The sequence below is a fragment of the Ambystoma mexicanum genome, chromosome 10 (genome assembly GCF_040938575.1).
Source record: "Ambystoma mexicanum isolate Mex_15411 chromosome 10, UKY_AmexF1_1, whole genome shotgun sequence".
Taxonomy (NCBI): domain Eukaryota; kingdom Metazoa; phylum Chordata; class Amphibia; order Caudata; family Ambystomatidae; genus Ambystoma; species Ambystoma mexicanum.
The window spans coordinates 667,381,096-667,394,495 of record NC_090932.1 but is presented as its reverse complement, the minus strand read 5'-3'; the positions used below and the strand labels follow the sequence as shown (position 1 = coordinate 667,394,495).

At 41.9% G+C, this 13,400-nt stretch overlaps 1 protein-coding gene across 1 annotated transcript in view; it reads right to left on the bottom strand.

Moving 5' to 3' along the window:
* Nucleotides 1–13,400, bottom strand: part of SLC9A9 (solute carrier family 9 member A9) — a 3,894,960-nt gene that overhangs the window by 3,658,062 nt on the left and 223,498 nt on the right. The window contains exon 3 of the mRNA XM_069618254.1: nt 1,696–1,773. Within this exon, the coding sequence (XP_069474355.1) occupies nt 1,696–1,773 (78 nt within the window). The remainder of the gene's footprint in view (nt 1–1,695; nt 1,774–13,400) is intronic.

Below are 13,400 nucleotides of genomic sequence, written 5' to 3'. Positions count from 1 at the left end.
TGCTGTCTGTTCTCAGCAGAGGATCACTCGTCGGGATCCATGAGTTGATGGAGATCAGGGAGGCCTTGTTGAAATGAAAAATGTCAGGCTCTGTGTCTTATCCCTCCAGAGCATTTTACAGGTAAGATATACAGGTTTGTGGAGTATCTAGGAGTTGAGCCTTGGGGTTCTGCTAGAGGTATAATGGTTAAACAGTTTATTAAATCAATGTTCATAATTGTAATGTAGGGGTCCATGGCAAACCAGAAATAGCTATGAATGGTCATTGTAATATGGAGATTAGGGCTTCACTGTGATTCTATTGCAGAAATAACAGACGTGCAATTACAGAATGCAACAAATATTGCAAGAAAATATATTGAAATGCCTTTTACAGTGCACATTGTAAAAATAACCAATTTCAGGCGGGCGAACCCCTCTTACCTCTCCTACTGCAAAACTCTCCTAGTCTCCCTCCCCTGTATCCTTTATTTCAATATCTTTTTCTGCTTTTAGTTATTTTTTAGCTGCTCTATTATTTCTTGCATTATGTTTTCATCTTTGTAAATTCATTCTTTATTATGTCCTGCAATATTTTCATTGGATACCAGATTAAGGTGTTAACTTAACTTTAAGTACACATAAAGGATATATAATCGCTGCCCCGTAGAATCTGAGGTATACTCAATGTTTGGTGTGCTCTAGGGATAGTTTTTTTTGAGTGAGTTAAAACAATAAGGAGGGGGTTTATTCTTGAAATTTACTTGTTTAGGTGTCTATGTATTCTTTCCAACATGTGTTCACTTTAATAAAAAATATATGGAGAAAAACCAACGAGCAGCCAAAATAAATAGTTACTAGAATACATTGTGAGGATATAGGACTTTAATGAATAAGCAAAGGGAAAGGTGTTTTGCCTGTTTTAATGCAGTATAATGTTTAGCATGTGACAAATGGGGAGCAAAGACTTCCGGACAGCTGTGAGAGAGGGAGTCGGCGTTCCCTTCACTAAAAAGTAGTGATAGGTTAAACTACTTGCAGACCATGTTTTTTGAAAACCAACTGCCATATTATTTGTTTGTGGTTAATAAAGGACACTGAGCAAGAGAAGTTCGGAGTTACTTTTTGAAAGTATTGAAGGTAGTCATGAAAACTGCATTAAGGCAAGCAAAAAATGTGCTTTCATCCAAGAGATTACCAAGTTAAATACTACAGTTATCAATTACATTAACGGCACTATTATTGAGATTTTAAAAGGACATTGGAAGGTCAACGTGTTGGCTTCTTAGAGAAGCGGCATGTTTAAACTATTGATGTAGTACATTCTTTTGACCCTATTTTTTAAAATTTGTATTAATGTTTAGAGACTCTAATATAACATGGCTCCCACCATACTAGAACCCAACCCTCCCACCCTGATAGAAGTACAATACGTGGAACTAATAAAGTGCATTGTGACACATTAATGCATACGTTGCAATATATATATATATAAATACGCATATGAAAGCATTTGTCATCATTTATCTACAGTGAAAAAAAGATTTAATTTATGAGAACACAGAAAGTAGAATGCATAAAACAAAGACCTTGTTAAATTTAGAGTGTATACCACAAGAGTTCAACTCTAGGCATTCAGCTCTTTACAAGGCGATATTTTGTCGATTGATCACACACGTATAAGCCTAAATATTACAAATAATGTTCAAAAATTACCTTTTTTAAACTGTATCCGGCATGGAATATGATGGGTGGAAGGAGAACGTTGAAGAACACTTCAGGATCAAAAGTCATCTGCAATCAAACACAGCAATATCATTAAACACAGCACCCCACAAGCTCATTACACGTGTGGCTGTTGCAATATAACAAATACTACGTTTGTTTGGCTGCTGAAGCATGGAAAGTGGGTGGATTTAGACAAAAAAATAGACCATTTTTGGAGGACGAAAATAAATCTATACACAATCAAAAGGTGGAAGCACCAGGGGCCGTGGATCATTAAAAAGTCCATGTTAATCTGTGCCTTTTTGACTTACATGTGCAACCTCTGGAATTCGCCATCAATGCGCCCGAGCACTGGAGATGGATCTGCAGTATCAGATATAGCATAGGCAAATCCAGCAGTTTAGGGCCGAGCCTACATAACAGCCAATTGTTACTAAATGACCAGAAGATGGCGACTGATGTGAAGCTTGCTTTGACCAGGCACTAGGGGACACAGTTTGATTAAAAATCAAGGGGCTGATGAAGGTACACATGGTTAAGACATTTTTTATGAATTAAAAGCGGATTCACAACTTCAGTGAAGCCATCACCCTTCAGAAGATTGCTGAGATATATCAATGTCAGTCCCATAAAAGCCCACATGTTTATCTGACTGCCTAATAGACCTAGCTCAAAGTTATGCCAGGGGTGTGTGTGCATTTGGAGGGCAGGGGCCAGTAGTGGCTTGGAATATCGATAGGGATTAGTAGGCCACACACAGTTAAAGGGTGAGTAAAGTTTCCACCACCACCCAAAGTCTGTGTGTCCCTCCATCGCATATATCTTATCTGCACTCCTATGCCAAAAGTTGTGCTTTGATCGGCTGCACTACCAACAGCCGGAATGCCTATAAGCAATGCCCATCTTGCAACCATTTGTATCTTGAATAGAATGCTTGTTTTCCAATTAACATTTTCTTCCCTATATCAATTGTTTATTGTACCATTTAGTATGTTTATTGCAAGCATACTGTGCTAAAAAGGCAAGCATGGACTTTAACGAAACTTTTTCAAATTTACGCGCGTGGACTGTAAATGGCACCAACAGAAATGGACACTGACCATCTTCACTGGTGGCAAACAATATATGTGCCAAGCATACGTTTCTGGCAGAAGTGGATACACGTGGCTAATGGTTCTGTAATCAAAATAGAAAGATTTTTGCACTGTTTTTGAACACTTACTTTTCCATATTTTTGGGCTGCAATTCAAAAACTAAAAAGGCAGTCGTACTCTGGCCCTCAACATATGCCAACATATTCAGTTTAACTAGTTTCCTTGAGTTTACTACTTGTGTTGAAATATTTGATATCAGCACTTCATGTGATTTTGAACACGCTTCATTTTATTCCCTTAAATCTTTTCCTACATGGTCTTAAATATTAGACAACTTTATTTTCTAAAACTATCTTGACTCAACACAACACAAGTCATGAATGTGTATTCATCTATGGAAACAAACTCAGGGACGTCCTTGAATGTGGTCAGGTGTTGATCACTTCTACATTTGCAAGCTGTAGAACATTGACAATCAGTCTCAGCATACAGTGTGAAAGTGGTAACAGCATTCATACATCGGTCTCTTAGGAAGCATCGCTGAAGCACACATTATCCTAAGCATCACTGAAGCACACCTTATCCTAAGCATCACTGAAGCACACATTATCCTAAGCATCACTGAAGCACACATTATCCTAAGCATCACTGAAGCACACATTATCCTATTCAGACTCTTCCTGCACAGCAAACAGTAAAGGAAACAAATGGTTCCTGAGGAAGGAACATAAACTGAAGCATGTGGTCAATCCGGGCTATAAACAATGTTAACGACCCACTGACTGCCCGTGCCGAATGATGGAAACACTTGTCTCGACAAAAGAAAATATTCTTTGTGAAGTAAATACCTGCTAAGAATGCCTGGGAATTGCAAAAATGACAACGGGTCAAATTAAAGAATAAAAGGTAATACAGCCCCAAAAACTAAATAAATAAGGAAGAACTACTGTACAACTAGAACAGCTAAGTGATAGCGTTATAGGCTACAGGAAACTCTTTTATTGTTTACACATGTTTCCATCTAATACATACTCTAGCAAGATTCTAGAAGCAGTATGATGTCGAATTAAACTTTACTTAGGCAACGAGAAAAAATGTTCCTCTTTGGTAATAACCCTATCCATGTTGACTCATATAATTCTGCAAGATAAAACAGTCAGGCAACGTCCAAATACACATGTCGAAATTGGAGAACTTTCAAGGACATTATGTTATGATGTGATATGGCATTTATGACGTGCCTATACACAAGTGTTTCAAGGCGCAACGAGGCAAGGGAGGGGAAACAGGGAAGACAGACAACAGTCCTACTAGGCCAGGTGATATTGAGATTGCGCAAGTGCAGGGGAGGAGGGAAGGGGAAAAGTTAAGAGGGAAAAGGTGAGGGGACATTGCAGTACATAGGATAACAGTAAGATAAATAAAGATAATAATTAAAGTGCGGCCAGCAGGTGGCAAGTGCAAGGGTAAGTGCAGACATCAGGTGTCAACTGCTAGTTGGGACTGTAGGGATACAGAACAGTCCACAAGAGCAAGGGTTGCCGGGATGGCAGTGCAGATGTGCAACTGGTGGGGAGGGCACCTGTGCCGGAGATCATAGGGTAGCCAGGTAACCAGTGCAGTTTCAGATTCAGCCATGAGATCAGCAGGGGAGAGGAGGAGAGAAAGCAGAAGCAAAGAGGAAGGTCTTGAGGTGCTTCTGGAACCGGAGATGGTTCTCCTCAATTTTCAGAGAAGCCGGGAGGCTGTTCCAGAGGGAAGCCACAGCAGAAGAAAGATCTACCACCAACTTGCTGCTTGGAGAAGCAACTGACCCTGAGGGAGTTGGAGGTGGATGAGCAAAGAGCTTGAGAGGGAAGATAATTAGGAAGAGCGAGTTGAAGGTATTGAGGTCCCAGAACCCAGAAGGCCTTGTGGACAATGCAGAGGGATTTGAACATAATGCTTGCCAACACAGTGATTATTTTTTTTTATTTGGAGTAAAGTCAGGAGGTATAATCTGAAAAGTAAGGGAAGATATGAGAAGGAGATGGGGGTTCAAGAAAACAGAGGAAGGCTTGTTTAAAGAGAAATGGGATTGGGCTTGGATCCAAAGGAGAACCTGCCTTTATGAGTTTAGAGGGTACAGAGAGGAGATCAGGTCTCTTAATCAAGAGAAATGTAAAGGACTAAATATAATCGAACTCTCTGGGAAAATCCAGAACATCCAAAGAGAATATCCCCATTTTTGGGGAAAAGAATCATCCGATTTCTTAGGAATGAAACTCCATCCCTCCTACAATATCCTGATCTGGATGATCTCCAAACAGCCCTTTAAGATGAGTAGCAGTACCCTCGAGATAGATGGGGATGCAGATTCATACTCATGCATCAAATAATTAAGACAACTCAATAGTTTGGCAAAGGGAGTCAGTTTAATGACAAGTTCATAGAAGGGGGAGTACAACGAACATCCGCAATCGCTCGATCGTCTCGCTCTGTTTACTTTTAGAAAAAACACAATATTTATAGCAAAAACTCGTCATTGCTGACGTACAACCCGCGCACTTACTAATGTCATTCTACGTGGCAATCTTAAAAACCTAACATACAATGTGATTGGTTATGGGAAGGTAACTTAACATAGGTACGATATCTGTATATGGTAACGGGGAGAAGGGATTGGATAATCAATGTCAGGTAGGGCAACTAAGCCCTCCCTTCAAAATGGCCACTATGAACGTCACTAAAAGTACGACGTCCCATTGGCTCTACACACTATAGGAACCTAGATTACATGGTCCACTATGATTGGGTTGGCCTCAACCCCACTCATACATTTCCATCTACGTCTAGCAGCACACAGAAAGACATCCAGGTGCAGAGAAGCTCATCTGCACCCCATCTTCCCACCAATTATGCTACAATCAATCATCACCTCAGTAGTCATGTGTCAATTACTTCTTTGTTGTTTGGCCTTGAGTCTGCTCTGTACTCTGAGAACTTTTAAGGAGTATGGGCATGGCGGGGATCCATGCGTAGGTTTGAAAGTTTCACCCTTCCAGCCTGCCTTTGTCATGTGACTGGACACTGTGAAATTGACTTTTCTCTGTGTCTTTTCGTATATTTGATTTAATTCTACCAGTTCTCGGACGTCTGTGGCTTATCTTGACCTTTCTGAACAGGATCCTCTGTTCTCCGCTCTCCTTAATTGTATCCAATATTGGCTTATTCCAGCCAGATAAGACCTTGGCTTCTTGGCATGGTCACCCTTAGCTGAGCTTTGCTCTGTCTTGATTCTCGATTGTCTTACAGCGACACACTCCATTTGAGGCCTTTTGTAACCTTTATTCAATTCTGCTCATATGCGTAGGGGACTTGCATTCATACATAAAGTGCTTCTTGAGGTATATACTTGTAAACGTTGGCGCTTGCCACAATCTATCGACTATTTACCATAAGCAAGCTTCACTATTTCTTTGCCTCTTGCAGTTACTTGCATCTGTACACGTTTAAACTAACTAAATATCTTCATCATGTATTTGGCATAAGTTTCTTCATCTTGACATCAACAACTTCACCTTGGGCTCACAATGTCACTTATCCATGGTATCTCCTCTGTATTTCGTCTCTTGTCAGTATTCTCAGGTCATTATATCTTTTATATGTGCGTCAGTGCGATTTATTATGACATCACCATTCATCTTCCTTCATTATGTTCTTTGCTTCTTCGGGTATTTTATTCAAACAACCGTCATATTGTTTTGAATGTAGGTATGGCTTTTTTAATAGATACCTTAATGTCCAGGTTTTCTTGGGTGTTAGTATATTAATAGGTGCTGTCATACTGATAGGTACTAGGCAGAGCTGATGTGCTGCTCTCTGCTGATTTAACTGTTCTTTATACGTCACATACTTGGTGTGAACTCAATAGGCAATGGGAGGGGGGCAACTGGAGTGGGGATGAAACTCGACACTTCGTCTTCAATCCTATAGAAATCCAACTTACCGGCACTGTTGAAAAACCTGGAGGATGACCTCTAGAGATGGGGCACAGAAGATATGTCATGATAGGGTGAAAACTAGCATTTAAAATTACCATACTTCCTAGGCTCAAGCATGAAGTTTGGTCCCTATTGTGAGGGGTCATTAATGTGAAGAGGACAACCGTTTTAAGATCTTTAAAAATATGCCATTTTTATTTTAAAAGAAAATGTATCAAAATGCCTCACTTTCCCAACTCTGTTGAGGAATTCCCTGCCTATTCAAAAAGTGAAGGGAACACACCAACACAGGATAACTGGCCTCACACTAAACAAAAAACCCATAAATAAAAGGTATGGCAATTCAACAGAACATAAACAATATGCACATTTCCTAAATGACCTTCGGATGTCCTGGGTGGTGTCCCTTCCCCAGGATTTAAAGTCACTACATCACAATGTACCTTGGAAAGTAAATATATTAGCTCTGTCCTTGAAGAAGTCAAATTAAAGCAAAAGTTAATTAACACAATGTTCCAATGGTAACAATCTCCTCCTTTTACTAAAGGTTCCACTATCAACAAATCTCCTTTTTGGTGAAGTTTTCTACTTTTCACTTCAAGCAAAATAGCCCCAATGGTAATCCTGGCCACAATGCTTTGTCAATCACACAGGAAGATTTGCCACAGTTCAAAAGCAAATGCAATATCCACACTGTTATTGGTACAGATTCTTGATTAACAATTAGGATTTCTTGAAATATGGTTTCAACAGTTAAAATAGTATATTTTTCAGGATGACTTAATACTGCTGCTCCTTCTTTAACAGTTACATTTCTTCTTATTTTACCATGAGAACAGTCACCTTTGTCCCACAGTAGGTCACCTTGGATTCGACAACTGCAATGTATCATCTACTGAAAACCAAATGTTTATCGGGAGTGTCAATACTTTGGACTACTTCTACAAATTCAATGACATTTAGACAGACTTTGACAAGATAGCTTTTACAATACATCAACCGCTTCAGGTAGGCTAAGCACTCTCCCTTCAAACTGTTTTCTTAAACAGTCTCTTAGCTTTGCTTGCTTGCCTCTTAGCCTTGCTTGCCTTACTGTCAACAATGGTAACCTGTGTTTGCTTTCAAGGCTCCCTTCACTTTGGTGTCCACAGTCTTGGGCATTACAGGTTGAGTCTACTTCAAAATGTTCTTCACAAGCAGTCAATTACCCTTCCCCAACTGTACCTGCACCTTTCTGCTAGCTTTCAGCCCAACAATTAGCCAGAGGTCTTGGTGCCACTCCCTTAGCCTCAGGTAACAGTTGTACACTTGTTGGTCTATGATAATGAATTGTTAATAACTTCACAGTATTGCTATATTGTCTTAAACTCTGAGGAAGGTTCAGCTTCACAATTAATATGATGTACCTCTTGGCTTTAGGCAATTCTTGTCCTCTTCTTCAGTCTTTTATACTCTTGTGAATGAAAGATATGTCACTTACATACAAAGTATAAAGTTCAGTCTTTCAGGAGAAACCACAATTAGGCACACACGATTCTTTGGCATAATTTTCAAGCTTTAAAGGTGGTTGTGAAATTGTTTTCCGATCGAAGTAAAGGATAGGGTTCAGGCCTCCTTGGAAATCACAATAAGGTACATGCAACCATTACTAAATGTAGTTTTTCCACAATAAAGATTGTAACTTTGAAATTGTCACTGTTAAGTGTTCTGCAATGGGCTTCGCAGCATTCGCTCTTCTTAACTAGGGACACGTTACCACTCCATGGATATTAATAGTCTTTCGTTAAAAGGAACAATGGGATGTAACAGCATTCGCTTCCTATGTGAGCAAGAAGCCTTTTCCTCAATACGCTTGTTACATTTCCATTGTTTGAAGATTCTTTAATAAAGTGGTCCTCTTCTACTCGCTGAAAATCTTACTCGAGTGGCAAAGGAGCTAGTTACGGTTACCGGCAAGGCTTGTGCATTGCTTTAGAATGCCATGCTTCACTCACCTACTTCTGAAGCGCTTTCTCTATGGGTCACACTGTTTTCCCGACTTCTACTACAACTACTTTTGCTTCTGGCTCGCTGGGGACCCTCACCCTTCTCCTGAACAGGTGTCTCTGGTCTGGCCACAAGTCTTGGGAGTTTCCTCTACTCTTGAGACCCTCCACTTGGCAATTCCTTCTTGACTACCTGTTTGACACACCAACAGCTCGGCAACCACAGCAACCAGGCTCACAAGGAGCAAACTGTTTCTCCATTACGTCTTCCGCTGTGCAGCCTCTGCACTTCAGAGTTTGGAAGGACAAGACTCTCTCAGAACGTGTAGGTAAAATCTATTGTCTCCTTGTTCCGGTGTCCCTCTTATTCTCCCACTTCTGCTTGGTTTGCCATACGTGTGTCTTCCTTCTGCTTCCACTGCCACAGCCTGCACTTCAGACAATGTTCCAGGTCCTTCCACTTCTTCCTCTCTTCTCTCCCAGAGGGGGCCTTTTAAGCCGCTAAGGTTCAGTGATCATTTTCAGGTGTGGGCTATTTATTTATTATTTTATTTTATTTGTTGATAACGCCCAGACCCGGAGGTATCATGGTGCTAAAAATACATAGTTCAGATTAGATGGAAACAGTATGGTGTTACATGGTATCAGAGATCCTGAGTTTTAGACAGTATGGTAGTTACATTGTATCATAGATCATGAGTCAAGAAAGTAGAGTAGAAAGGGCAGTCCGCACTTAATTACAGATATTTGTTGAACAGTGAGGTTTTTACTTTCTTACGCAAGAGAGCGTAGGCAGGTTCATCTTGGACCTGCTGAGGGAGGGCATTCCAGAGTGTGGAAGCGATTGTAGTGAAGCAGGAGCCCCCAGCTCTCTTTCTGGCAAGTCTGGCTATGCTCAAGGCAGATGTGGTGGAAGAGCGGAGATTGCGCATGTTGTGTTTCTTGGTGATACAGTTGGTGAGCTAGGGGGGGCAATGTTGTGTAAACAGCAGTGGGTTATAGTTAGGAGTTTGAACTCGATACATGCTTTGATGGGAAGCCAGTGTGCCTCCTGTCTGATGTGGGAGATATGGTTGGAACACTTCAAACCCCACACTGCTCTGAGGGCATTGTTTTAGAGCAGTTGGAGTTTGTTGAGGTTTTTGGTGGAGGTCCTTGCTAGGATGGCTTTGCAATAGTCTAGTTTGCTGCCTATGATGGCTCTTGCTAGGGTGAGACAGTTGGTGGAGGTGAGGAATTTCCTAGAAAGTTTATAAGTTTGGTAGAATGGGCTGCAGAGGAGGCAATAGCTTTGACGTGTTTTGGCATGTTTATTTCAGAATCCAGGTAAATGCCTAGCATTTTGAGATGGGTGGAGACGGGGATGGTGTTACCATCTATGCGAAAGGAGGAGAAAGCAGGACTGACAAGCTTAAAGGCGGTGTGGGGAGCCTATGATAAGGAGCTTTTCCCCCCCCCATCATTCAGGCAGAGATGATGGGTGGCCATCCAGGCCTGTATGATGCTGAAGATGTGATTGATGTTGGTAGAGTCTAGGTTGTGGTTGCCAGTGATTTTGAGGAGGACCTGTGTGTCATCAGCAAAGTGGGGTTTGGTGTACATGTTAGAGAGGGTGGTGGAGAGGCAGGAACCCTGTGAGACACTGTAGGAAACAGGTATGGGATCAGCTGACTCGGGTCCCGCAAAAACCCTGGTGGTTCGGCTGGATAGAAAGGATTGGATCCATTAGGTGGCTTCTGCAGTGAGGTGGAAAGTAGTGGTGAGGTGTTTGCAGAGGATCTCATGTTCAACTAGGTCAGGGCGCTGTTTGCAGAGGATCTCATGATCAACTAGGTTGAAGGCTGCAGAGAGTACTAACAGTAGGAGGATAGGGAGCTCACCGTTATGCCTAATGTGGTCAAGCTGAATCTTGAGGTCAAGAAGGGCGGTTTCAGTGCTGTATCTGGGTCTGAAGCCAGATTGGCGGGTACCTAGTAGATATTGGCTTTCAAGGTGCAATTGCAGTTGTGAATAGGCAGTGCAGTCTAGGATTTTCAGGAGGTACGGAACTGTGCTGATAGGGCGGTAGTTGGTAGGGATGGTTGGGTCTAAAGTGGCTTTCTTCAGGAGAGGCATGATCCATGCTTCTTTGATGGCAGTAAGAATAAAGTTGGACTTAAATGATGCGTTAATGAAGCTAGCTATGGTAGGGGCCAGGGGTTCTGAGCACATTTTGACAATGTGGGCTGGGCAGGTGTCACCAACACAATTAGAAGCTTTCAGGTGCTGGGTGGTAGTGAGGACTTCTGGAGGGGAGATGGCAGAGCATTGAAATTGCGGGGGAGGAGTTGCAATAGCGGAGGTGCTGGCCGGGAGGGAGGGTAGCAGCGTTGGTAGAAGGATTTGTTTATGAATAGCTTTGTCCCTTAATGTCAGTGTTTGGTGTCTAGGGAGGATTGGATGAGTGTGTACCATGCTTTATTTTTAGGGAAATTGTTGGATGGGGGTGCTGGGCATTCAAGCTCTCTAAGAATTCTGAAGACTTCTTTGGTGTTGGAACTAGAATCAGAGATTGTGGCGTTAAAGATGTTGGCTTTGGTATTGATGATAGCTGTTTTGTAGGTGTCGGCTGAGCACTGGAAGGCTGCTTTGTTGGCAGGAGAAGGGTTTTTCTCCAGAGATGTTCAAGGGCGCATTTCTTTTAGCCTCAATTGCCCGACTACTGCAACGGCTACTAGGGTGAATTGCCTGACTTTCACAACTGCATTCCTCCTCATCCCTCTTCCTCATCTCAGTCCCCATAGGATTCTGGGACTTGTCGTTTCTTTCCACAAAGTTATCTTTTAACATATTTGAATAATCTTTAAGGGTAGGTTTAATTCCCTTAAAGTTATTAAGAGAGGGGCTATGAAGAATAGCCTTAACAGAGGAAGCTTGTTAATTGAGGACAATATTTCTGCATTCCTTTATAGTGTACCCTTTGGTTTGAGGAAGATTTTTAGTTTGGGATACCAAAAAGGATCTTTCTTTTGGTAAAGTTTGTTCAGATTTTACTAAATTAAGGTCCACAACTCGAGATCTAACATGAGAGTTAGTTACAATGTCAACATGCCATTACCTCTTTGGGTACCATGGGAATATTCTTCCTTCCAGAGGAAAAATACTGTGTCTCATCCCACAAAATCTCATCACCCTGGGCCCTGTCTCCTCCCAGGTGATCCTCCCGTAGTAAACCACCCCCAGGGTTGGCATCAGGAAGCATCTGCCTTCCCCTGGTCACCCGGGAGGAGACTTTAGGCAGCGTTTCAGTGAGGGAGCTGTAGGTTTCTTCACACTACCGATACACATCCTAATAGCAATGCTAGAAAAACAACACAGGAAAATATTTAAGTTTATCTGGGGTCAAACGTGTTAGAGAATACAACAAATAGTCACGATGAAAACTCCATCAACGGCAGGACTAGGGAACCAGGCATTAAACATTATTTCCTTTTAGTACAAATTAGACCTTTGTTAGATTGGCCCCTGCCCCCAAGATAGCAAACTATGTGAGGAAATTGACCAATCCGCAACTCATTTACCATCATCATATTTACCTCTGCTTTCAAGAGAAGCAAGTGTGGTAAGTCAGATATAGGAGGAGGACAAGAGGACATGGTTCAAAGATGATCTTTATGGAGAAATTAATGAATCATTTAACCTCATTTCTATGAAATAGTCCCTACTCTGCAAAACAACAAATGGGTGCTCAACTCAAAAGGATGTCTCACAAATAACTGTCCTCCATCCAAATCTATCCTAACCTATCAATTGTGAAAGAAAGAAAAGAAAAATAATCTAAGCTTTTGCAAGGGGTAGGGCTACTTCTCCCCTGGTAGGAATTTAGTGGAGGCTCTTTGACACCACCAATGAGTTCTTACAACCTCCTCCACTTCTGGATTAAGTGTCACAAAAATTCCAACAAAAGACATGTCTTTCCGTTTTCTTGTCATGTACTCCAGACAGTCCTTAGTTTTGCCTGTCTCCTGGGAAATCGCTTCTGAATCTGCACCGGTTGGTAGTTCCACAAGAAACAAAATGTACTCCTTGTCTTTTCTCACAGTTTCACCTTCTCAGCCTTGGATAGGCCTCTTACCTGGTCAGCCCTGTTTGGTGTGTCCTTTCATTGAGTCCCTTGTGAGGTAAGCGGTTTCTCAACCCTGTGTGGATAACAGGCCTGCTCAATTCTGCTTGGTCGCTTGTTTCTCTCAACGTTTTATGGGTCATGTGATGAATCCGAAGGTGTCATCACTGTTTTCCCGGCAGTGACCTTCTCCCATGTGGTCAGGGGACGGCAGCCGCTACCAGATCCTGACCACCGGGGTGGCTGTTTGAGGGAGGATAACATGGGGGAGATGACCTCTGGGGCGATATCCTGACTGCATCGGGTGAGACGCGATATTCCCCTCCCCTTTCAAGATGAATCCCCCATTTGCAACATTCTTATGGCCCATGTAGGTGTCTTCCCACATTCACCCATGGAGAGTAGTGGATAGCTTTGGTCACATCCCAAAGGCCAACTCTCAACTAACCAGCCTTGTAAAATTACAAAAGACACATTTTCCAGTTCCACATAGTCCCCGTCCAAATCTAGTTTGCCTTTATATCCCAAT